This window comes from Argiope bruennichi, chromosome 10 (genome assembly GCF_947563725.1).
Source record: "Argiope bruennichi chromosome 10, qqArgBrue1.1, whole genome shotgun sequence".
NCBI classification, from domain to species: domain Eukaryota; kingdom Metazoa; phylum Arthropoda; class Arachnida; order Araneae; family Araneidae; genus Argiope; species Argiope bruennichi.
Window position 1 is genome coordinate 68,151,048 of NC_079160.1, and position 27,146 is coordinate 68,178,193.

The window sequence follows — 27,146 nt, forward strand, 5'->3', positions numbered from 1 at the left end:
AGAAGTTTCAATAAATAAATTCAGCAGATCGCTTCAGTTAAACTGAATTACTATCAGAAATGGTGTACAAGGATTTTTGCCCTTGAAATAAGTTCAAGTTCCCATATGACATTATTATTAATTATTTAATAGCAAGTATTTCGTATATGTAGAAACAAAAATTGTTGCATTGCAATTTTTTGTCCTTACTATTTCAAAGATAAAATCTTTTTTGTGATTTGCCATCATGGGAACAGTGATAACACATGTTCATTTTACTATAAGTAGATAGTTTAGATTAAAAGATTATTAGATTACTTTCATGACATATGTCATAGGCTAATTGAAGAAGTTGAGATTCTGCAAAGAGTCAATCACTTTGAAATAAACCGAATTCTCAATAGTCAGGCATATTGCAGAATATGATGCTTTTAATAATAATAATAATATTTTTTTAAATTAAACTATAACATATATACTTGTGGTAATCTTAAATTGAATAAATTACTACTGCATTGATTAACAGTACATCAACATACAAATAATATTTTAAAAAATAATTCAATTAACTCATGTTTCTTTTCTTAATGAAATATTTGGCATATGTTCTGTTATATCATTTATAAACAAAATAAGTCATATATTGCTGATTATTTTTCAAAAAATTACTAATCAAATTATGTAACTGACTAAACTAATTAAAGTCATAAGCATCTTGCAAGTTATATATTTATCTATATACTCTTCTTTTTTCTCTCTTTACTAAATAAAATTTTAAGATAAAATAGATTTTATAGTTTGGGTTGCTTTTTGCAAGTTAGCAAAAAATTATAGTCATGAAAGTATAGGCACATTTTTTTTAAAAAAAATTCAATATCACTTATTTAAGTAACAGTTAATCAATGTACATTTTTAATCCCTCTTTAACTTATTATTGGAAAATTAATAAAACAATGTCTTTTATAAGAAGATTGTAACAACATTTGTACAGAGCCTAAAGTTATGTTTCTAATCTTATTTAATGATTGCAAATCTTCATTATGAATTTTAATTTATCATAAATAGTATAGTAATTTTAAAAAAATAATGGATAAGAATTCAATTCTTTAACCAGTGTTAAAATGTATAAAATTTTAATTTGAGGAAATCATTCATCACCATTAAGTTCATTTGAGTCATTCCGTTTGTAATTTATGTATTTAAATTAGCAAAAGATTTTAAATTAAAAAAATTTTATAAATTAAAATATGTTGATACACCAGAACAGAAGGAAGGAAAAGTATAAAAACTTATCAAAGAAAAAAAAATGTTTTATTTGTACACTCTATACACTGTTGAGACAATAAGTTATAATAATTTGATACCTCGGGTATTTTGAATATTGATAGCCTGAGCTATCTGCTTTTTCTTTTCATTCTTAAATGCTAGCTTATTTTCTTTCTTCAACCTCCTACTTTCCTGAAAGAAGTATAACAAATAGGTAAAATCTTTTAACCTATCTAGATATTACAAAACTAAGTATACTATCCTAAAGATCTCATAAAAAAAAAAAAAAAAAAAACATTTTTTTTATAGGGTTATAATTTAAAAATATAATCTATTAAGATATTACTGAAAAGGTAAATTGTTATATTTAAATATTTTATATAATTATAAAAGATAATCCTATTTACATTTTTTTTAATCTAAAATATTTTTTTATTTTTGAGGTAATAAGACTTTTCAATGCTACACTTCACTCACAACTTTGAATTATATTAACACGCTGTTTTGAAGAAAAACTAGGGCTATTTTAGGTTGAATTTCTAATTTTAAAATGTGGCCAGATGATGAGAATAACACCTGAACTAGCAGTCCTAACTTCTGTACACATCAAAAAGAGGCCATTTGGCTCCAATCAATTTAAATGAGCACCAAATCTGCTTACAGTGTTAAATTTCCAACTAGTAACCCTAAAGTTGAGAACTTATTTCCAGGTAAGCGTACCTTACAGTCTTAAAATCCACTATGAAATTAGAAGGAATATTTTATTTTGTCTACTATGAAAAAAGATATTAAAGGGCTTGTGAAAGGATGTTTCATACTATCAAGGAAATCAAGTCACTTGAAATATATAACAGCCACTTTTGCATGGAATGACATTTTTGGTTAATAAATATCATGTTAAAATAACCTCTAGGAATGGTAGTTTGAACCTCCCAAAGTGAAAAGGATGGCGCAAGTTCAAAGATTTAATTACTTATATCTTTCTGATCTGGGTCTTTTATTAAGAGAAAAAGGAATAAATTTAGTCAGAAACAACACTGAATATTAAATCAGAATTAATCATCCCTTTTCCAATTCCGCAACATGTTTGGACAGCCTAAGGCAGCTGAGCAAGGAGAAGGAAAAAGATTTCTATTAAAAAATGATATCAGCCTAGGTGCCAAATAAATATATTTGTAAAAAAATATAAATACAATGAATTATAAAATATTAGAACTAAAATTCACATTTAGTCCTAAGGAATAATGATCCAAAATATTATATTTATTAGATGTTAACTATTCCTAATTATTTATCATAACAGCTAAAAAAAATTTATTTAGCAATTTTCCACTACATATTAAAAAAATAAAGAAAAATTTATATTTCACAATATTGTTATAATAAATTCAGATCTAACCTAAATTCTAACCAAAACCAAATTAATTGAAAAATTTGAAATTAAATTGTGCAGTTATTGGAACAAAACAGCATTGACTGGAACTGCAAAATTCTTAAGTTTACCAAATCAACATGAACAAAAAAGTAGATTTTGCCCTCTACTGGATGCGAGATTCAAGAAACTACATTTATTAGAAAAAAAAAAAAAAAAATTACTGTAAACACAGTACTTTTTAGATCTCTAAATGATGTCAAAGTGTGTTTTTCTGAATCTTAACACATGTATAGAAATTTAACATCAATTAAATAACAGAAAATCAGGAAAAAAAAAGTGTGTTGAATATGATTTGTGTATTCAGTTTATAATTTTTGTGTTTGTTATATTTAATAATAAATTACTTTATTTTCTGCACATAAGTTCTTTTATGGCTTATAAAATCTCTTTAAAAAAAAGCACATGTGCTGCTCATGTCTGAAAAAAAATTCAATGTACCAAGAATGAAATGGATAGCTATAGATTTGGATTCTAAAAAAGCAGATTGTTATGTTTTAAAGTTTGAGAATTCCTCTTTTAAAGAGTTCTTGAAACATACTGTGCTAAAAATAAGTATTTTTTCACTCTAAAATGAAATGTGCCAGAATAGTGAACCTACTTGACCAATAATTTTACCTAGGTGGAAAAAAAAAAAAAAAAAAAAAACTAGCCGATTCTGCATACACTTTAGCTTGAAACATCTTTATATAAAGAGAAAATATAAATTAAGAAATAAGGAATTTTCATGGTTCTTAAAAAAATATTTTTGAATGCTATTACCAGTTAACAAAAAACAAGTCTCGAAGAAGAAGGTGCAGAAGTTATTACAACAGTAACACAAAATAATATATAATAATTCATGCTTTATTGTTTATATTATCCATAACTGGTTAAAAGATTAAGATTGCTATTATTGAATTGCTTAATATTTTATCTTATGAATTCATGTTACAAACCAATTTAGAGAATATATTATCAGGCATCTACTATTTATATTTACGTACTACTTCTGTGATATATAATGTTTAGATTTTTATTGATCTTGCTTTTAATTTGCATATTGCTGCAAATGTATTGATGACATATGTCACAAGAGTTGATTAAAACTTCAGAGAATATAAGAATTTAAAAAGATATATAAGTATCTGATATCAAAATATTAATTATTCTGGCCTCAAGTACATTACAATAACATGAAATTAAAAAAAAATCAACTTTTTGTTTTATCTAAATATATGTCATTTTTTTTTTTCATATTAAATCTTAAGTTAGATACCACAATAATACAGTCTAAGAATCAGGACAGAGAGACAATAATTTTGAAGCTATTAAAAACCAACAAGACTGTAAAAGCACTTGGTGCATACGTTCTTTAGTGCTATTTATTATAATGCTGAAAAGCTGTAAGAATTCAAAAGGAATATCTACTTCGTGTGTCATCCATCGTCATCATCTGACCATACGTCATAAATATGAGACTTGGTTAAAAACAGATATAAAATGAAACATTAATTAAGCTAAATAAAGCTCTCCATTAAGATGAAAAATACCATCTTACCCTCTTTGCTTCTTTGAATAAGTTTTTCCTTTCTCTTCTCTGTTCTGGTGTTTCATCTTTTGGTCGTATATTACAGCTTGTAGCAACTGAAAAATTATCTTCATCATCACTGTTTTCTTCTTCTGAGGAGGAGCTCTCTAACTGCTTTAGCTGACTCTTCGTCAAATTTTTCTTAAGAGGATTGTGAGGAATTTTTATTTTCTTAATCTGAAAGTAAAGCAAGGAAAAAGTTAAAATATTTATCTTTTTTTAAAAAACATTAGAAAGGTAAAATTAATAAATTTAGCATAAAAAGATGATTTTCATCAAATATTTATAAATATTTCTAAGATATGAATATTTTTTGCATGTTTCATTTTGAATATAAAAATCAAGTACAGTGATAAATTATATAAGAGGTATGATTTTTCTTTTAAACATTTGTCACTAATAAAAAAACATAAAACAAAGCTTTAAAGAGTCTTAAACAATCTTTGAAAACATTATATTCTAGAATCCTATTCCATTTCCTGATTTCATAAGTGATTCCCCCCCCCCTATTAAACATATAATCTATAACTCTAAAAATGATTTATTTTCATATTATATATTCTTAATAAAAATATTTCTAATCATAATTCGAAATTGTATCATATGTTTTAAACTTAAAATATACATAGATTAAACTAATTCTAATCAAAGTTTCCAAATTTCACTGGTGATTTTTTCCCTCTGCTAGGTTAATAATAATAAAAGACTGTAATATGTTTTTGGGTAATTCTCATTAAAATCACCTATGGTCAAACAAAAGCATCCCTTTACACAAAGAAATAGAAAAAAAAAATTACAATAACTTCTTCAAGCATAAAAACTAATGTTTTACTTCCTAAGAAACTAGTTATATGAAGTTTTTCAAATGGTAAGAGGATTTTATTTTTAAAAACTAATTTATGTATGGGAATTTAACTGTTTCTCTAGATATAGGGATATTCTCTAGATTTATATAGAATGCAATGAAATATTTTTGAGTATATCCCTGATTTCTTAGGAAAAAGGAAATTAGAAAAAAGCATATAAAGCTCTAGAAAAATTTTTTCCTTGAAAATCTATTATAGTGTGAACAGATTTTTCAGAAATATTAGTACAATGAGTATCTTTTAGGCTTTTCCTTTTTTTGTTTTGTTTGCGATTCAAACATTTTTAAAAAATTATTTTTAGTGGTAATTTTAAGATATGGGAGAATGATATAAGGTTATATTATTCAAAAAAGTTTCATTAACTCTGCTCCTTTCCAAAAGAGACTTTATTTCTAAATTTCGAAAAACTAACAAAATAATAATAATAAAAACAACTGTTTGATAGATGAGTTTTTAAGGAAGCACAAGCAAAATATGCAAAATATATTACTGAATAATAGGATACAAAATTTTCTAATTTAAGAACACAGCAAATGTTAACCATAAAGAGACCGACTATGTAAAACTCAATCTGTTCAATTTTCTGTTACTTTCAAAATAGAAATATTAATCATTACAGCATTTTATAATAGAGCTAAAGAATTCAGACAGCAAAACCATTCACTTATCTCTTTCCAAGCAAAAGAGAAATAAATGAAGAAACAATCTAGCAGATGAAAGGTAGGAGAAGAGAACCATTACCAGGTAAGTTTCAAGCATGTTCTATTATCAGAGAAAGTTTAAATTAAATTTAAAATTATTTAATCCCTTAATTGCCATGCACACACATATATATTGTGAAATCTACGAATTAATTTCACAATTGAGTATATATATATTTTAACAAAGCAGCAACACAAATTTCTATAAATATCTTTGACAATAAACATGTCTTGAGAAAGTAGAAAAGCTCATTAAGTAGGAAAACAGGCATAAAAGTTATCTACTAGAATGCTATATTTTACTATGCTAAGATCCAATTTTGGTTCGGAAACAGGAACAAAGATAGCAAATTAAGAGATGGATAAAGAGGTGGTAATTAAGGGAGTAAGTGTGGCTTGAGAGTAGGCATTGTGAAAGAGCAGCATTCCAAAATATTATAGTGTGAAAATATAATCATTAATTTATTTAATTTTGCACATGATATTTAAATATTATACCTATGAAGGCCTAAAATTTGAAATTAAATAGAAAGTGAAAAAATTAATGTTAAATAAAATTTAATTAAGTAAATAACATAAAAGTTTCCATGAAATTAAATGCAAAATTAATTTTTTTAATGTGTATGTAATTTAACTTCACACTTTCATGACTTTGTTATTCCAAACTATGGCTTCAAAAATTTTTAAAAACAAAAATCAAGAACAGCAATCAACATTAAAAAAAAAAAAAATTCCTATTAAATACAATTTTTAATACAAGAACTATCACTGCTTGAAAGGCAACACAAAGACAATACTTTACATTTTAAAAGCTAAAAATCCACAAATGAGATGGGGACATAAAATATTAATCTCAAATGTTATTCATTCTTGCTATGCAAAATAACTACTCTTTTAAGTTGAAGGAAAATGACACAGTTTGAGTATTATGTTTGTTTAATTAATTCTAAAAGTCTTGATTAATAACTGATTATTGAATATCTATCAAGTACAAAATTTGCATGTTAAAATAATTTTTTTTTGAAAATTACAAATCTTTTCTAATATAAAAATAATATAACTTACCTTGGATTCTTCTTTTATTACCGTTGGACGGTTATATATGTTGGTATAAGTACCTGCAAGAAAATTTCACATATGAAAAACACAATATATATATATATATATATATATATATATATATATATTTTCATGTAAGATGAAATAAAATAAAGAATTTTGATTCATGGTAAGCATTAAAAAAATTATGAGTAACTTGCATTTCTCTAAAATTTTAATTTTTAACCGATACATTTGTTATATATGCCTGACATAATTTCATAATTAAAATGCGTCAACAGTTAATTGCAGTTATTAAATAAAATGTAAATCATTCAAAATCCTTCTGGTTTTTGTTATGAATGACACTGTTTAGTGCAAATGAGTTTATAAATTAATGGTTTCATTATATATAAATTGAAAATAAACTAAAATAAATTTTTAATACTTTTTTCTTTTAGTATCTTTTTGTGTAAAATAACTTATATGTAGGATATAAAGAAAAATGAAAATTTCTTCAGGTTATCATCTCACTAGGATTTAATAACTTCTAAAATTCCTTTCTAAATGTTTTAATCCTTTGGACATACTTTAAATATGTTATATTTACAATTTATTTATTTTTTTCAATGGCATAAGAGACAAGATTTGTACCAATATATAATTTGGATCTAACAGATCAAAATGTAATCTATCATTAGAAATAATTTAGATAGTTAGAAATATTACTAATAGAAATTTAATAACATAAGTTCCAGAAATAGTTTTCAATATCAATTCAAAGAATTGTAAGATATTTGAGATTTAGTGCATAATATATATAAAGTAAGAAAGTCTGTTTTACATAATAATCCTCTAAAGGTTGGAGGCTAACTAAAAATGATTTTGGAAGATAACAAATTTATTTTAATTTGAAAGGTGAGGGAGAAAGAAAAAATACTTAACAGGAAATAATGCAACTTAAAATGCCACATAAATCAATTGTTAATAACCTTTCTCTTCTCTTTGAGCAAAAAAAAAAAAAAAAAAAAAGGATATGTATGAACCACTTAGGATAATAATACAGAATGTTTCAAATCACCCAGAAAAAGATTAAAAAAAAAAAAATCTCCATAAGCTAAGGGAGAGAATTTCTTTTCAAAATTTAATAACACAAAATCTAAAAATAATGTATATATTTTTTCTTTAGTAAATATTATTAAATAGCCTGGATAGTGACATCAACAGACTAAAACATTGACATGACACACTACTACATTAAAAAAAAGTCCCAGGATTTATTTTATTAGAAAAGAATGAATATAAATAAAACCAAATTATTTGGTGTTTTCTTTAAAGTAACTAGCCTGATCCGAATGCATGCCATCATTCATATAAAGATGTCAATGCAGAATAGATTTCTCTTTCGTCACTTCCAATATTTTTATTGCTATACTGTTTAAGAACTCAAGAATCATTGTCCCTAAAGCAAATTCTTCATTTAAGGGGAAAAATCACATCAGGACTGATCAGGTATATATGCTGGTTCTGGACATACTGGTATGTGATGTTTTGATAGATAAATGTAATACTGTAAGAGATATGTGAACTAAAACGTTAACATGATGCTGTATCTAAAACTTAGCTTCTCTTAGTGGGTGAAGTTTCAAATCCTGCAATCACAAGCTGCATGTAAATGCTATAAGTACTTAAAATGCATGAAACCTAATCAAATACATGACACTTTGCACTTTTCTTATGAGAAATGGCATAATTCATTTATATATGGAAAATATTAAAAAGTTAAAGAACGTTTTAGTAGTGGTGTGATGCACTTTAAAATAATAAATACATAAAATTCTAAATTTTTAGGATCATATTTAAAAAAAAAATTAAAAAAAATTGGAAGAATAATTTGTTCATTATGAGATTTTTATGTTTCGCGATCAAATTCAATCATATATTAAAAATTGATTCTTATTTTATTAATGCCTCTAGCTTATAGATTTCAAATCTAAATTTACAAAACTGTCAAGGACAGTTTAAGGCAAAAAATAACATTCCTATAGGTTGTTAATAGTTTTTTTTAAAAATGAAATAATGTTATAGATACAAACATTTCATTACTATTAGATTAAATATTTCAACAGCTGAAATAGCACAGTAATATAAAATTTCTGAGTTAGAACACAGGCAATCACTCACTCAGAATTGATTCACAATCAAATTCCTCTTTTTTCTTTTCAACAATTTTAACTATTTTTTCTGGTGGTTCAACTTCAGCATATAACAAAATCTTTTGTTTCAGACTATCATCAAATTCATCAATTTCAGTTTCATCTCTAAAGAATAGAAAAGAAGCCCAGTTATATTTTAAAATATTTATTATTTTATATAATAATAAAATATATTAAATCTGAAATCGAAATTTAAACTTACTTTAAATAAGGATTTTATTAAATATCTTGTTTGTAACAGAAAATTTTAAATATCTCAAAAAAAGTTATTAAAATATAAATTTCTTTTTAAAATTATGATTTAATTAGAAGACATATCATTATAATCCAAAAGCTTTTTTTTTTACATTAAAAGAAATAATGCTTTATATTAAAAGCATTCAGACAAAAATTGAAACAATGTAGTGAGAATGTGTAAAATAAACACAAAGCAAAATTATCCAAATTTGTGATTTACTATGATAGACTGTAATACATAATTAATTGGCATTTCCATCACTTCTTTTTTTTGCATATTGTCCATTTCTGAAATTCTTTTCTACAGATTTTGCTTACAATATTTAATGTGACTGAAAGCAAACACTAAATTATTATTTTTTTCATATTTTTTTCCAATGCATTCCATCAAAATGTAGTCTTTTTCTTTGCAAATGCAATGCACAAGATGCTTAAAAAAGAAGTTTAATTTTTTTAAAAAGAAAAAAATAATAATTTTCCTCTTTCTTATTTGAAAATACTAAAATACAACACAAATGACTAATATATGTAACTACATAAATTACCAAAATCTTTCTTTTTAAAATTTTTTGAACTAACTGCACTTTTGTTTAAGCCTTAATTAGAGAGGCACAGTCTTGCTGCTCACATTTAATGAAAGAAATAAAAATAATCAATAAAACACTTACGGTTTCTTTTCTAATGGTGTGCTGATAAAGTTCATCACATGCTGGTTTTCAGCTGTGAAAGTACCACAAATTTCTTCATCATCTAGTGCACCTATTTGATTTTCATCATATTCTTTTGCAAGTACCTAAAAATATACAAATGGGGGGGGGGGAGGTAAACAATGGTAGATTATCCACTAGGACAGTTACATATTTATATAAAAAAAAAACCCTTTCTATTAATAAATTTTTGTTAAATTTGCATTTTTTATTTATAAAGAGAAATTACCGATAAAAACTATTTATTGATCTTACTCCATGACCAGAATATGATTGCAGAGATCTACAGTAATTCCAGAAAAATATGAGTAAACAGGAGAAAACTAATTTTTAATATCACTATTCAAAATCATACTTTATTATAGAAAAAAAAAGTTAAATCGATAAAACTATAAATTTCATCCTTTTTTTTCTTTTTTTGAATAAATTCAATTTAACTTTTAATATTCACAACATATTATTCAAATTTGCTTTTTAATTATCCTATAATAAATAAATTAATAAACCAAACAGTTCAGATCATTAATCGGAAATAAACCTATTTTGAATTATATTTTTAAATAAGCCTTCCTGAATTAACTGGGGAAAAGATAAAATAAACAAACATTACAATCTGCTGATTTAAAATTGTTAAGGTTAAGGAAATTTATCATGTCATAACGTATTTGAACTTCATTTTTTAAAAAAAGCTAAAAAAAAAATCTTGTACTCTTTTTTTATTTGATGGTCTGCTATGAAATAACTTTAAATAAAATTTAGCCAATGATGAAAGTACAGTAAGTAGAGCCATGATATCATATGATTTTTGCCCCCATTAGTTATTATTATTTACAACAGTGAATAGCTTAAAATACCTGGCTTTTAAAAACGACTTATGTGCATTCATATTTTATCTCTCCATAGCTATCTCAAGACCAATACATTAACACTCTCCCTCCCTTGTTCAGCCAGAGTCTACCAAGGCACACTTGACATTGTGATGCACAAAAAAATGACAAATTTTATATTATTTTTTTTTTTACTCCTGTTTTTCAAAGATATTTACATTTATCTATTACTGTTTTTACCTGCCGACAGCCATTTTTCTAATCAAATTGACACATGAGTAACATCACAGTTAATGAGAAATTTTTGAATTCTGAATTCTACAATCTGAGTCCTTTAAATTGTAGAAGATATTATATCTGATTTCATTAAATGCATGAACATAGGTTATTTTTTTAGAAGACTGATAAATTATTTGTTTTGCACTATCACTGAAAATATTATTCCAAACAGACTTCTTTGTTGCAAATATTTCAAACTAATTACAGGTTTCATAAAAGAACCAAGTAGAGGTATAATATGAAAAATAGTAAACCATTTCAAATTTTATGTATTATAGAATTATACCTCTTTAAAACCTTCATTTAGTAATTTTATGGCTTCAGGGCAATCTGGTCTTGAAGATGTAAGAGTCCGTTTAGGCTGTTCGTCACCAGAGTCTTCACCAGATTCCGCATCTGAAAACTGCCCAAAGTCATCAGAAAAGTCACTTCCTTCTTCATCAAATATTTCAACATGTACATTTGAACGTGGATGTTGTGATCTAAAAAGTAAATGGTTTTATTGAAAATCGTAAATTATAGAAAATGATGTTGAAATGGATATTTATAAAGAATAGCTAAGCAACAAAATCAAATGCTAACTTTTTTTTATATATAAATTTTTTGTTTGAGCTAATGGTTTTCCAAGAATAGAAGTTAGGATTAAGCATTGTTTTTATTTGCAAGATTAAATGATAAATTCCTTTAATCATTTTAATTACTAAACATTCTTAAAAGTTGCAGAACCTTGATGATATTTATAACTCAAGCTGAATAACTTTGCCATAAAATTCTTATAAAAATATTTATATAAGTGTTTCTTTCTTGCAGAACTTCATAAAATATAATTTTACATATATAATCGAAAAAAAAATCACCTATGCTTTTCCTTTCTTTTAATTTTTGATACTATTTTTAAATTTCTCATCATCCTAAAATTTTCTAAAACATGTTATAAAGATAAAAGGTAAACTTAAGAAATAAGAAATGTTGTAATTGCATACTTCTTCAATTTATATAGTTATTTTTTTAACAAGAATATGACTTCTTTAATTTTAAATATTTGATTAAAAAGAAACAGGAAAAAATGGAATTTTTAAAAACGGACAAATGAATATTAATTTCTTTCAAAATAAAAGATGCTTTAATAACAAATTTTTACATCTATTTAACTGTTTTATATTCACTATTCTTGAACAAGATAATTTCGTCTGCTTTATATTGTGTTAAATCTTTATTTTTGATATTAATTATATTCAATATCAATATATATATATATTGGTTTATAATTTTATAAACAGGACGATTTCCAGCATACAAAAGAAAATCAATTATATGATTAAAATATTAAATAATTTTTTAACTGAAATTTATAATTATTATTTTTAAACAAATGGCTAGATCAGTCTTTTCATGTCTCTTTCATAAACCAACCTGGTTGGATTATCAAAAAAATCCATGCTTTGCATTTTTTGTCTAATTTTTTCAAAATCCTCTTCATCTTCAGTATCTTCTTCTGAGTCTGTCATCTGTTCTAATATTTTTCCCAAATCAGCTTCTATATATATATAAAAAGATTTCTAAATTAATTGAAAAAGAATATAAAACTTAAAATGATTAAAGATTAAATGTAAGAAAGTATCTCTCTTCAAATCCTAAATCTTATTTTTTAATAGATCAATGAATTTTGTATTATATAGTAAACTAGATCATCGCTAAGTCAGCAACATCACATATCTCAATTTTTCAAATTTTCCAAACCCCCCCCTCGGTTTTTTTTGTAATCAAAAATAAATATGATGAATTTCTGCCCAATTGACACAAACATGAGACCTTACATGCTGTATCAATGGGAGGGGGGGGGGGGGAGACTATTAAATTCACTACTTCTTGCAAAATTTTTAGTTTTTTTAAATTTTTATTTGTATTTTTAAGATAAGAAGTGTTGACAATTAATAAATCAGAACACAGACACTCAAAATATAAAATTTTATAAGAAGTGAAGATAGCATCTGAAGGAAACATTAAGAAAAAACTACAACAATTATTCTCAAGATTTCTATAAAATTACTAATTTAAAAAAAATATATTATTTTTACCTTCATCTTCATATGTTTCAGAATATTTCTTACGAGAGGATTTTGGAATATCATCACTATGAGAATCTTCTATGAGAGAACACAAATATATAATTAAGCAGCAATAAAAAGAAAATTCAAATATGTGTTTTAAAATTTATATTAAATTAAACATATTAGTTTCTTGAAAACAAAATATTCTTTGCTTATATGGAAGTTTTGTTGTTATATTATATCACATAACAACTAAAATTATTTTTATTAAATTTTGTCTTTCAACTTTTTGTTGAACTGAGTTTAGGTTGGATAAAGTTATCTTCAAATGCACACTTTTTATAACATAAAAATGAACATAATGGTGATTCGGTTTGTCAGATCACGATTTTGTACAGAAATTTAACAAAAATTGTTACATAGGAAATTTAAACGGAAAGATATTTCATTTCTTAAATCACATTTCTGAAAAGCATATGAATGACAGAGGTATAATGCATGAACTTTTCTCTACAGCTTGGCTAAAATCAAAATGAAACATATTAACAAAAATATCTAACTTTTAAAATCCATTGTCTTACTTTCATCACTATTTTCAGATGCTGGTTTGCATATTCCAGCAAGACTGGCAATCAGGAGAGAGCTTCCCTTAAAAAAGAAAGGGGGCAAATAGCTGAGATAACATGTAACAAGAAGACAAGTACATATGAAATAGATTAAATTTTGAACATTGCATTTTAATATGAACTAACGAATTTTGCATAAACATTGTATTTTGGAATAAGCTAATATGTAGTAATTGCAAACAAATTAAAAGAAATAGATGAAATTAATTGTAAACAAAATATTACTTATATCAGGATGCCATTTCAAAGTTAAAATATATAAATTTCATCATTTTTCTTATTATCTATTTTGTTAATCACACAAACATAATGGATTAGTCAGACTAATTTAAATATTAAGATCAATTATTATAATAAAAAATCCTTTGCTTGTAAGTAAAATATCCTTAATTAAATTTTTGTTTTATGTTTATAAAGTGAATTTTGTATATATGTGTGTTTTTATTGAAAATGCACTACTTTAATTATTTCAAAATTTACTTATCAATGAATCATTAATTAAATTAAATTTTAATTTTGTCCTAATAATATCACCCATTGGTTACATTCCATAACAACAGATTTTAATAAATCAAAATTCAAATAATATTATTCAAGAAAATCTTTAAAAAAATCTTTCTTAAATTTATTTAATAGTATGTGAGCAATTCATATCAAAGATCTGTTAGAAGACAATTGCTTTTATTTTATTTATTTAAAACTAGATTCTGAAAAATTCTTCTAAATTTTTACCATGCACAGAAGCGTATTTAAAAAAATAATTATAATATCTAACACACCTCATATCAATAAAGAATAATATTAATTCAACAATTAATATTATTGAATTTTATGAGTACATTTCAGATATTTTTGATGTCAAGAGTAGTTATAATATACCCTTGATCAGCAGAGATAGCTAAAGCTTTTAACTCACTATCCTGATTTGAAAGCTTTCCCATCATCTATAATGTCCTACGGGCCTATTCAGAAAATTTGCTTAATTTAATTTTGCCGAACTTAGTTAAAAATGAATTAATGAACGTTGAGTTAGCATATTATAAATTTTACAACTGGTAGTGTTTCTCACATCCTAATCAAGCCATTAAATGCTTCAAAATATAGTTTCTTTCATACTTTCAATGAAGAAACGTACCAAATTGAATTCATTGAATTATTTCAAAAAGTAGAAATTTAATTATTTATTCTATAAAGAATATTAAATTTTGCTTCATAATATTTCTTGTAGATACTACTTGAAAAATAAATGCAATTCTAATCTATTATTGAATTTAATTTGTGCTAAAGAATGTTCGTTACTGAATATAGAAATAAGAAATTTAAATATACAAAAAATATGGGAACATTTTCTATATACATAAAAAGCAATATTTTGTTAATGAAATAACATTTTATATATATGATACTGATAAAACATACAAATGAGCAAATTAAAACTGACTTTCTTTTAATACTTGTTCTATGCTATGCATGCCTAAATTATCTAATATTTATTTTGATAATGTTTACAATTTTGAATATTTTAAAGAATTCATAGAATACTTAAAATGTATATTATTTAATACAAAAATTATATGGAATCTATGAAGGCTACACATACTCAATTTAGCTAATAAAATCAAGAAAACAATAATGCTTATTATATAAATTTATTTGAAGATTACTATAATTAGTTTACAAAAATTACAAGGCAATAAGTTAATTCAGAATGCTTCATCATTTATTCTGCTGAGACAATAGCTATTTTCATCAAGCAAAAATATAGGTACAAAAAGTTAGTTTTCTGAAAGTATGAAAATCAAACTATGTGCAAGTATAGCAACAATATGTCCGAAGATGGCAAAATATTTCATAGTTTGTACTGTAAAGTTGCCATACTTTTGATGGTTGTCAACTAATAGAAAAGTATCCATTACTTTGAAAAGTTTCAGTGGAGAACAAAAACCAAAGGCATTGATTTTGTGTTCAATTTAATTTTCCTTCAGCATAAATTTTCATTTCAATTTTTTTAAGATAAGACATGAGAAACAAATAAGTTGTATCATTAAAAAAATATGCAATTTCATAAAAAATATTATTAAAGCTATAATGCAATAGTATGGTAAAATGTTTCCCATAATTAAGATCAATTAAAATAGAAGATTACATAATTTGAATTATAACAAATCTTTGGATTCTTTTCCCCCCTTTAATGATTTGCCAGTATGTAATTTAAATCAAAAAATATCTAATAATCATCTTCTTAATCAGAAATAATTCTTTAAGAATATTACAAAATATAAATGAAAATTATTCTTACAGGTACATGATTGCTTGATACTGGAATGAGCACATTTTCTTTAATTTTTTCACCATCTTCATTTCTACCCTCTGTATAAAGAACAAATTTTGTAGAATTGTGCCTAGTAAATAATCTCATCTTTTTACGGGGCTAAAAAAAAAAAAAATATTTAAAGTTGATATTAATTTGATACACAATATAAAGGCTATATGTTTCCATGGGGGGGGGGAGGGGATGAAAAACATTACAAAAAATTAAACCACCAAAACTTTTGGAGATACAGGATATATATAATGCCACTTGAAGTGATGAATGACTATTTTTTGAGTTTTTAAGTGGTAAATTAAGTTATCCAATTTATGATTCATTTTAATAAGATACAGTACATAGCGAAATGCTTAAAGTAAAAAGAATTTTGGCAATATAACAAAGTTTTTATTAACTCAGAAGAAAGAGTCACTGTTCTAAAATAATAATAACCACAACAGCTTACTGAGCAGTAGTGAAAAATCAGTTTAATATGATTAAATTTACAGCTGTTAGAATTTGAGTATAAAAAGTATTTGAATATAAAAATATTCATTTTAAAAGTGCAGATAAATCAAATTTATTATAAATAAAAAATAATTAATCAATGTAAAATGATTTTTTTTAAATTTTTTTATGATAGCAATTTGACATGAGGTTGATAATTAAATGTAAAAAAATGTGATGTTTTTTTAAAAAAATAATTAATAGGAAAGTTGAATTTAAGCTAATATCAAAATGAATTAACCTAAGCAATAAATAAATAAATTAAGTTAAATTTGCAAACGGCAATTTTTGATAAAGCACTAGCACATTTGCAAGTTATTTTAATATAATAGATGAGTTAGAATTCTTAAAAATTCTAGTCTATAATTCATTAAGAGGAAAAAATAAGAGGCATAAATTTTTTTTGATGGTTTATAATATTATTTCACAACTTATGAATATACTATCATTCAATAATAATAATAATAATAATAATAATATTTAGAAAGGAATAATTTCTTAATTTTTATAATTATGAAGCAAGGGGAAGGGAAGGGGACATTTCAAGAAATTATACAGGGAAATTTATTGATTACTGTACTTACAGAACACAGAAGTATATCAAATTAAAAAACTATTTTAAAGTCATTTATTGAAACAAAATAAAATTTCATTGCATGCCATACATATTCTAATTATTACAAATACAGATTAAAAATATCTTACCATGGCTATCTGAAAATCAAATTTTTATTTCTGAAAGAACTAGGAATATCTTTATATTCAAATCTGGAAAAGAAAAGAAAGCTCATAATATTTTTATACAAATAAAACAAGAGTTCTTTCTAGTATTATATTTTTTAATTTTTTTAAATAAAATTTTACAATTTGAAAGTAAAATATTCTATTTTCTTATCTATTACTGCAATTATCTTTTGTTACTTGTTTTGAAAAAATCTGTTTCAAACAAAAATAAAATTTTATCATCTTATCTAATTTTTAAATCAACAAAACCATTCGATATGACCAATTCGTGCAAATTATTTTTTTTAAATGACACTCAATATACATAGTATCACTGGCTGTTACGGTTCATTTGAATTAAATTAAAATAGATGATCAAAAAGAAAAAATAGATAGTTATTCTTATAGCTGAATATATTTTTCAGATTAAACATTCAAGCTCTATGCAGCATGAAATCTTTAAATCCTATTAAAACAAAATCAAAGATTTCAATTAGGCACGGTTCATTACACAGAAACTATTATATAATATTTTCTACATTTTGAAATCACAAGTTAAGAGGTTGATACCAGCAGATTGGTTTCACCAAATTACATTTTTTTTTTTTCAATAATAGAAATCTATCTATCAATCATGGCACTATATAATGAGATGAAAGAGTAATTGGTTATTAGAGATAATATTGATAATTAATTAGGGAACTCACAAATTAGTGGTCTCAGAAGGATGAATTCATTATCACTTATTCCTGCAGCAATTGTACTAGCCACTCAGCACAACGAAAAAGTCTGTAGGCACATTATATGTGTCACTTACAAGAATAAGTTAGAAGCATACATAAAGGCTAATATGCAAGTATGGCTTAGTGGTAGATTATGATAGTTATGATGTGAGAATAAATTAAAATAATAATGACCTCAGAAGTCATCCTAGTTCATAGAATATCAAAATTCTAAATTCTTAACATAATCATAATCAGAAATTTGAATTTATTTTTAAATTAGAAATTTCCAGCATATTAAATATATGAAGGTAAAATCACTGATATAATACACATATACGTTTAGAAGTGAATCAGGTTTACAGAAAATTTCAAATTTAATTTTACATTTAAAAATATTACCATTTGTTAAAGAGAAAGATATATTTGATTAATTGCCATTAATAATTATATAAAAAACAAACACTTTTTGATAACATAAAATTTCCAACCAATTTGATAAAGTTTTCCAGCTGAATAATAATAATAAATTATTATTCACACTCAGGTTATAAAATAATTGTTTTAAAACTTTTGCAATTAACTTCTTATGAAATCACAATAAGTGAAATCGAAACCCCAGCAAGAATGAATGAAATATTTATCCAAAATTTCATGTACAATTTGACACAGATCTTATTTCACAAACAAAGAAATAGAAACTGAAGTTTCAAATTTATATAAATAAATTAAACTTCAGTTGTGGAATATAATATAAATATACATTTTTTTATATATATTCACAGCTTTTGTACCTTCAAAATATTTTAATACTTTATTGAAATTTTAAAAAAATAACTGAAAATTGTAATTTTTTTTTTTTTGTTAAGATAAATAAGAATGAGTCTGTTAAGTATGCTTAGTAATAAACTAAAATAAATGAAACTAAGGTGTGTGTGTGTATATTTACAATCCCCAAGTTTTACCACTAAGCAAAATAGAAATGCTGCCAAGATGGTTACATAATGAAGCTTGGTATCATGACATGATCTGAAATCAGCAAGTAGAATTGGGATCTTAAATATCCACATGTACTGAAACTTAAACAGGAATAAAACCAAACAATAAAAAGAATTAGATATATTTCAAAACATTATATAAAACTATGTTTACTCAAGATAAAGAATCCTACCCAATTAATAATGAATAAGCTATTGCTTCTTTCAGAACCCAAATTAAGTTACATCCACCATGTCAAAGTGTTTGGAGAAAAGATGAAAATCTGACCATTACAATAACACATTCAGGTAATAAGAGAATGTGAAACAGACTCCAGGATGGTACAGGACATGCCCACTCCCTATAAAAGGACATAGTGACAATTCAAACCCACAAAATATATCCATCAGAAAAGCTGGAATTCATTTAATTACACAGCAACTTCTCATACCCATGTCCGAGATACTTTCCAATTGGGTTTGTACAAAAGAAAAAAAATATTGAGGAAAAAATAAAACTTAGAGCAATGTCAAAAACTTAATGAAATCTCCAATAAGATTCAAGGATATGCAATTTATAAATATAAACAGGTTATACAAATTGGATTATATTTAAATAAAATTAGAACAGCATTTTTTAAACAAACTTTTTACAATCAAACATATAACAAATTTTCTTTTAAAGGTGTTTCAAAAATCATTTTTTCTTTTCGTATTTAAAAATGTATTTCTTAATGCTATATTTAACTGTTACAATATGAGTAAATATATATATTAAAAGAATAAGGGATATGTTCAAAATTATCTTTTAAGGGAGAGATGTTGTTACAATCTTATACACAATTTTTGCTATTTTTCACATATCTTTTTTATTTAAACTTAGAACGATATTTAATTAAATAATCCATTATTAAAACACAGTTTATATATTTAATATTAAAAAGAAATTATTTTAATTTTTTTGCTTTTCATATTACTGAATTCAAGTAAATATTGGTACAAATTTAAGAAAAGTGTAAAACTGGTGTCATAAATAGTTTAAGATAAAAATATTATTTATGTAATTTCTTTATCAATTTATCGTTAATTTAATAGGTAGTAATCACGTTTTATATAGTCACATCACTCGGTAGTATTCTTATTTTTATTATTGAAATTAGTGTCATATTTTTCCTCCGATTTTAAAATGAAATGCATTTTACATACGGAATCGACGAGAAAGGTCACAAAAGTCAATTACAAAATGCAGGTTTCCAGCAAAAACATTTATTATAATACATATCAGTAAATCTACATTAAAAAAAGTTTTTTGTGATAATTATGCTCATAAATATAAATCATGGAATATTATGACAAAATTTCCATAGAGATATCTGGACAAAATGACAAGAATTTAAAAAGAATTCACCAATAAAAGATTAAACATTATGTAACAATAATATAACATCAAACAACAGTTACGTCGTTTAAATAAAAGCACTAAGATTGAAACATAAGAAATAAAAATCATCAAAAACTTACAGAAGTGAACAATAACCTAGTAATTAAAAAAATTAATAAAAAGAAATACGTCTCCACCACAGTAATGTAATAAAAACAATAATACACGTGCGACCGAATTAACAAGTTAAGATGTTGAATTGCTTCTATAATAAATTAATAAATTATTTCTGATAAAACTTTGCTTATAATTAATTTACTTTTAAAATATAATACTCTCATAAAATTTTAATAATAAAGTCAAAATTTTATTACTTGGAAGTAGTAAATTCAATTGAAAGCATGCTTTCCATAATTTAACTTTTACCCATGCATATATAAATCAAGAAAATTATCTTTTGCACCAAAAAAAAATCTTTTGGTCAGAAGGAGAATATAATATTATTTGACAGAGATTTTTGAATCATTTTAAAGCTACAAATTATTCATTTTAAAAATGTTCTTCTAATGAGATTACATATTTTTATTGGAATGCTGCCCTTACGGCGAAATATCAAACTAGAACTTTTTTTTCAGAGTTGTCAAATTTTTTTTAGATTTCTAACCAAATGAGCCAATCATATTTCGTATTTTAACGTAGCTTTGTTATGTGATTGAAAGTACGTGGTTGGGTAAATCTATTTTGTGAATATGATCTATATACTTTTGAAAATTATCAAAGAATTTGCTTGTTTACTCTTTGGTATATTTCAAGGAAGAATCAAGTTCATGCATTTATAAGACTCTCTATGTAATCTCATACCGAACAATACAGATTTTTGAGTTTTTTTTTGTCCCGCTAGAGCGTTTGATTCTTAGTTTGACGAGACGATTTTGTTTGTTCTGCAGCCATATTTACATGTCTGCCTTTTGTTTAGACGGTTTTATGACTCCCGTCATTGATTTTTCTTAAGTTGCAATTTGCTGCTGTAATCGCAGAATTTATTCCATCGCTGTAGTATCTGAATATTTGTGAACTATCGCTTGATGTACCTGCAACTCTTGATTGTGTTTATTATTGTTTTCGCATCGTTGCTTACAGATTGCGATCCGTAATTAACTCGGAAGTAGACGTTGAGACGCTGTGAAGTGTGTTTTCCAAAATTGAGTGTTGTGCTTTTAAAATACTGAACTCGATCAGTGACTAATTGTACATTAGTACAAGGCATCCGGTTAACCTAAAAACCAAACCTAATACATGTAAAGTTCGATATAAGTTATTATCAAAAAAATGGTAAGTAATACCTTACTATTGTGAAAAAAATGTTGTGTAATATTATGAAACTTCCATTAACAAATTTACTAATACGTTTAACATTAAAAAATAAATGGTTTGTATTTATGTATTCGGAAATTGGCTGCATGAATGTTTTTATAAAACTGAATTGGAATAGTTTTGGAATGTCTTCATGGATATTGTGTTAAATGGAATATTTACTAATAGGAGGTTATGTGAAGTACTACATTTTATTTTGCAAATGTATGCTCAGATTTCACTCTAGACGTCTGTATATGTTGTTCTTGATGCAAAGTCTTTTTCACTTTAAAATGTTCTTCCACTTCCATATTCTCCCTCTTTAAATCACAGAAAAATATTACAATCCTTAAATTTACAGCATGCATGCTAATTTTTTATAAATTGCTGGAGAAAAGAGTAACTTTCTAAGTCTTTATACCCGAAATTTTACCATCTTGTAATTTGAAACATACAGCTATTTATTTGTTCACATATAAACAAGATTTCAAATATTGAATTTGTTTTGTACAGTATAGATGCTGGCATAGTGTAGGAATATAAGCCATGTCTCTAATACATTATAAAAGAGTCTTCATTGGTTTTTAACATGATGGCCTTTCAAAAGGGTTGATGTTGGTATTTGATGTATTTTCTTTTACAAAACTTTACTTTGTGATTCAAAAGCTTTATCAAAGAATCTTATACAATACCTTTCTGTATTAGCAAAAGCACTAATAACATATATTATTTTTTGAGGAACATGTCACATAATGTTGATTTTTTTTTAAAATTCAAGTTTGGAAAGTGAAGATTTCTGTATTCATTTGCAAACCAGTATAAAATCTTAAATTGTTTACTTTAAGTTTCATTTGCAATTTTTCTTTACCATTAAATTTATTTTGAGATTGCATTTCTATGGCATGCAATTCAGATAATTGGCTCTAAAATAGATTATTAGTTAAAAACCGAGTTCCGTAAAATAATATTGATAAAGTAATGAGCGCAGTTAAAATTTCGATATTTGCTTCTGAAGTTATCAAATAGGTAAATATTATTTACAATTTTCAGTAAATCAGACTAATGCAAACACTGACCATTTTATATAATTTGATTTATATGCTGAGTATGATAGTATTGACTTTTCCCTGTTTTTTCATTATGTCAGTATCGGACAAATACCTTATGATATGTAGAAATAATGTAATGAATCATCAAACTAATTTGTTTTGGAATTTCTCGCTTCCTGCAAATGAAGGCAATCAGTTGTTTTATACAATCTGTTTTGTCAATGTTTTTCTGTGATCGAAAGAAAATGTTAATATTCTTAATCAGTTATTTTACCTTTTCCTTCTTTGCATGTATTTCTTCAATACATGTTACTATACATAAATATACAGTGGTGGGAAAAAAAGATAGGTTGTGTTATAATTTTCAGATATTTATTAAATTTTATAATATTATAATTTAAATCTTTTAGTTAGTCTATATCTAGCAGACTACTAATATCTAGCAGAAAGAAGTTATATTTTAGTAAAAGTTTACTAATTTTTTTAATGGTTTATATTTTAATTATTTTAAAATATTTGTACAGGGTGAAAGTTGGAAACAAAAATAGTCACTCAGTTTTGTTTTTTTCACACTATAATGAATTTATTTTTACTCTCGTTGAGAATTAGTTGATAGAAATATCTTTTCCAAAGGATTTTAGTTTATTAAAATTCTGCTATAAATGCATATGACTTTATAAAAATATTTTTTAATTGCACAATTTAATTTTATTCACACAAACAATGCAGTTTATTTTCATCTATGGTTTGGCAGAAAAATGTATATTCTTTTGATAAAAATATCCCTTGTTCTTCACTTCTACATTTTGTTATATTATTTCTTTTATTTTTACTACAGATATTAATTTCTTAACGTTATTTATATTTTTGTGTAAAAGTTTTTGATGAAATCATAGTATTTTCTAACAAGTAAAGAGAGAAAATGTTGTGTAAAGAAGGAGGTAAAATTCTAAGCTTGTGGTTTGTTTTCCAGAGAAATTGCAAATCGGTTAAAAGGTCAAAAAGTGTTGTAAATAACTATATTTGAAAGATCCTGACCATTATGCTAAATATAAACGATCTGGGGGAAAGGCTATCTTTATCTAATCGATCAAAAAGTACCATAATTAATCAAGTCCATTCTCAGCCTCAATCTTCTACTCAAATTAAAAAGAAATTGTAACTGTCTTGTTCTAGTTAAACTGTGTGTAATGTACTTTTAAAAATCTTCTTATGTAAAATATATCAAAATTAAAAAACATCCTCCACCATCAAAACTACAAATGACTAATCGTGTAGAATGGGCAAAAGAGCATATTGTCCTTGGAAATAATTAGAATCTCGGATGAAGAGAAATTTAATTTAGATGGACTTGATAGCTTCCAATATTATTGGTATGATTTACATTGTGAATGAACAATGTTTCTTTTTTTTTAATCACTAATTCGACAGTAATTTTGTTATGTTTCAGGAAAGATTTGTTGATAAGGAAACAACTCCGGTAACTTTTAAACTTAATCTCTAAAGAATATAAAGACATGTATAAAAATGACTTTTTGTTTATGTTTTATGCGCTGCTGTTCTGTTCATCTGATGGCGATAAAACTTAGCTAACTCATTACTTTGAACCTAGAAAATCCATGTTTTTCCACATGGATAGTTGTAAGTTGGATGGATTCTCATGAGTCGGGCTGCCACTAAATTTATTTGTTTTTGCTAAAGACAGAAAATAAAAAATATTGTCAACTCTATTATATACTTAAATGATAAAAGTTAAAAAAATATGTTATTTATACTTCTCCTTTATGTATCAATATAATTGCCAGAAACCTCTCTTATTGCAAGTGGGCATTATTTTTTTTAACAAGATTATGCCCATTATATATAAAATCGTGGTTTCAAGTAAATGAAATAGAAATTGTTTATTGATTATGAAACGGCTCTGACTTTGTAATATTTATGCAGGTGGGTTTTCTTACACTAGCAAACATGAGTTATAGTATATGATCGAAAATTCGGGGAAAAAATATCAAATCAGAAATTTGCCCTTTTTTTGTCTCGTAATTAACTGTTTTGTGTGTCAAATTTGTATCTGGCCCTAGTTTATTTTCCAGTTTTCCACGAACGATTAGACACGAATAAAACTATAATAACTTAAGAGGAAATATTACTAAAAGAATTCAAATATTGTATTTATTTATGTTCTTATTATTTAAAATATTATAGTACACTAAAATGAATATTTTAAAAGTTAAAAAACATTTTTCATTGCCTCTATCTTTTTTTTTTCTTACCACTATACCTTTGCATTCTCGAGACATATTGTTGAATACATAGAACATATTTAATTGGGGATGTGGACTTGCTGATTATATCAATTTCTAAATGCTAATTTTTTTTACAAGAAAATGATCAAAATTATAATTTTTTTAAAATTTGACAACTGGTTTGCAAATTTTTATGAAAAAGATTTCAAGCAAGTTTGGACATTTTGTTTAACAGAATCAGAGATACATATATTTAATTTTAGTAGTAATAATTTTTATTCTTGGTTTGCTTTATGTATTTGAGTAGTTTTTTTAGTTGATTGTCACAAAATAGGTTATGAAGTACTTAGGAATTATAGGCATAATATGTAAAATAATATAGAATTTATTTTAATTAAAATTTTATAATGCATAAAAATTATAATTTTAATTACATAGGGTATTGAGTTTGGGTAATAATGAAATGAGGGATGGAATGGAATAGGATAGGGAAATGAGGGATGAAAAATGGAATTAATTAATCTGAATTTGAAAGACAAATTTATTTATTTATTTTAATGTGTTTAATGTTTGTTAGGTTCAAGTCATACTTGCAAATTCGTTGCATCTGTGGGGATATTCCTTCTCTGTTTAATTTTTATGCTATTATGTTGCAAGAGCATGTTTAATTTTATTGTTATTTTATTTATCCTGTATTATTAGTAGTTTTTTAAATTCATAAGAAAATATGTTTTGCTTTTATTATTTAAAGAAATATTATTTGCATTTTATATTAGACATTTTCATGTATAAAATCTTAGAGTTTATTTTTGTGAATATATTTGTATCTTTTAACATATGCAAGAAAGAAGCTTAAGTGTTTTTTCTCCCTCTTATTTTGCCATTTTTATTTTGTATTCTGCTTTTTTTTTTTTTTTTTTTTTTTCTAGAAAGTATTGTTTTCATTTATTCTTTTGGCTGTTAGTTGCATGTCCAAACTTTGGTTCTTTTGCTTTTATCTATTTTCAGGTAATCTGCTCATTTTTAGAGAAATTTATGAAATATCAGGCCATTTAAAAAATGTAGATCTGAGTATTAAAAAACCTTCACAGTTGGGAGTGTCACAGAGAATAAAGTGTGTTTATCCTCTTTGAAATGTCTCTGTGTGTAAAGCTGATGATTGATAATGCATAGGCGAGAATTAAAGGAAGAAAGAATGCAAGAAGAAGGTAGTGACGATGATGAGGGAAATTCAGATCTTACAAATTGGATAATTGCAGCCATTCGAAAGGTCAAGTATCAAAAGCAGAGGCCATCTTTGGAGCGTATCTGCAGTGTAGTACGCCAAAATCACAGAGTTGATCGTCAGGCTATTAAAGAAGAGCTTGAAAAAGCTGTTTCTAATGGTTTAATTTTGAAGGTATGTTGATTGATAAAATGACATGAAATTGTCAGAAATTTAGCTTATTCCATTTTGATCTAGAATTACCGACCATGCTCTTTTTCCATTATTGTGTAAATTCTTGATGCGAATCTGAGGAATCGAATTGAATTTGGTTTTAAGAAAGTGGAAATTTTGTAAAGAAAATTCTTTTTCTGAAATAAATAAAGCTACTAGCAGGTTCAACTCCACCAGAAATTGCAGTTTTACAACAGTTGTTGGTGGTGTCATCAAATTGATATTTGTTAAATTGAAATCTGCTATCCAATAAAAAAGAAAGAATGATAACCTAGATTATTTTTATAGATGTGCTTAAAATCTACATTTAAGTGTATCATATAATCTATGTTCTTGTCTAATCAAAGCCAGAATATATTAAATCATTTGGGAAAACAAACTAATAGTTGAATGAATCGTTCGACAAATACCAGTTTAAATGAAGCAATAAGTCATTTTATAATTTATATATTTTAGTATAAAGTTTTAAATTGTGATAAACTTTTGAAATTCTAAGTCTTACATTATCCTAGCTCAATAAATTCTAAAAAGGATACAAACACTTATGCGTAGGATTTAAAATAAATTTAATATAGTGCTTTGAAAATTTTAACTTTTCCGTTCTTTTTATATATAGAGTAGATGTAATGTTCTATATGTATATAAAA

At 25.0% G+C, this 27,146-nt stretch overlaps 2 protein-coding genes across 5 annotated transcripts in view; one reads left to right on the forward strand and one right to left on the reverse strand.

Annotated features, from left to right (window-relative positions):
• Positions 1-1,268: 1,268 nt before the first annotated feature.
• On the reverse strand, positions 1,269-20,649 carry LOC129989332 (protein LTV1 homolog). 3 transcript variants are annotated; one of them, XM_056097794.1, is made up of 12 exons: positions 20,554-20,649; positions 17,316-17,378; positions 16,095-16,226; positions 13,751-13,817; positions 13,197-13,262; positions 12,532-12,655; positions 11,405-11,600; positions 9,974-10,098; positions 9,037-9,173; positions 6,880-6,932; positions 4,218-4,424; positions 1,269-1,437 (listed from the first exon to the last, which is right to left on the reverse strand). In XM_056097794.1, exons 2-12 carry the CDS (start codon positions 17,316-17,318, stop codon positions 1,327-1,329), a joined length of 1,221 nt encoding a protein of 406 aa, XP_055953769.1. In that variant the 5' UTR covers positions 17,319-17,378; positions 20,554-20,649; the 3' UTR covers positions 1,269-1,326. The 3 variants fall into 3 exon arrangements, with proteins under 3 accessions (XP_055953769.1, XP_055953767.1, XP_055953768.1); XM_056097792.1 differs by having other exon boundaries at positions 13,197-13,265; XM_056097793.1 differs by lacking the exon at positions 20,554-20,649 and adding an exon at positions 18,041-18,059 and having other exon boundaries at positions 13,197-13,265.
• A 493-nt stretch (positions 20,650-21,142) lies between these two features.
• Positions 21,143-27,146, forward strand: part of LOC129989058 (histone acetyltransferase KAT6B-like) — a 59,062-nt gene continuing 53,058 nt past the window's right edge. The window contains exons 1-2 of one of the 2 annotated variants that reach the window (XM_056097373.1): positions 21,143-21,745; positions 26,070-26,460. In XM_056097373.1, coding sequence (XP_055953348.1) covers positions 26,227-26,460 — 234 coding nt within the window. In that variant the 5' untranslated portion in view covers positions 21,143-21,745; positions 26,070-26,226. The remainder of the gene's footprint in view (positions 21,746-26,069; positions 26,461-27,146) is intronic. The other variant, XM_056097374.1, reaches the window with a different exon arrangement.

Bases quoted from the DNA above. Each gene is read 5' to 3' on its own strand.
- LOC129989332 (XM_056097792.1), bottom strand. The intron at 11,601-12,531 runs GTTGGTTTATGA...TTTACTTTTTAG, and splicing joins TTTTTTGATAATCCAACCAG to ATCACAACATCCACGTTCAA. The intron at 1,438-4,217 runs GTAAGATGGTAT...TACTTCTTTCAG, and splicing joins TATTCAAAGAAGCAAAGAGG to GAAAGTAGGAGGTTGAAGAA.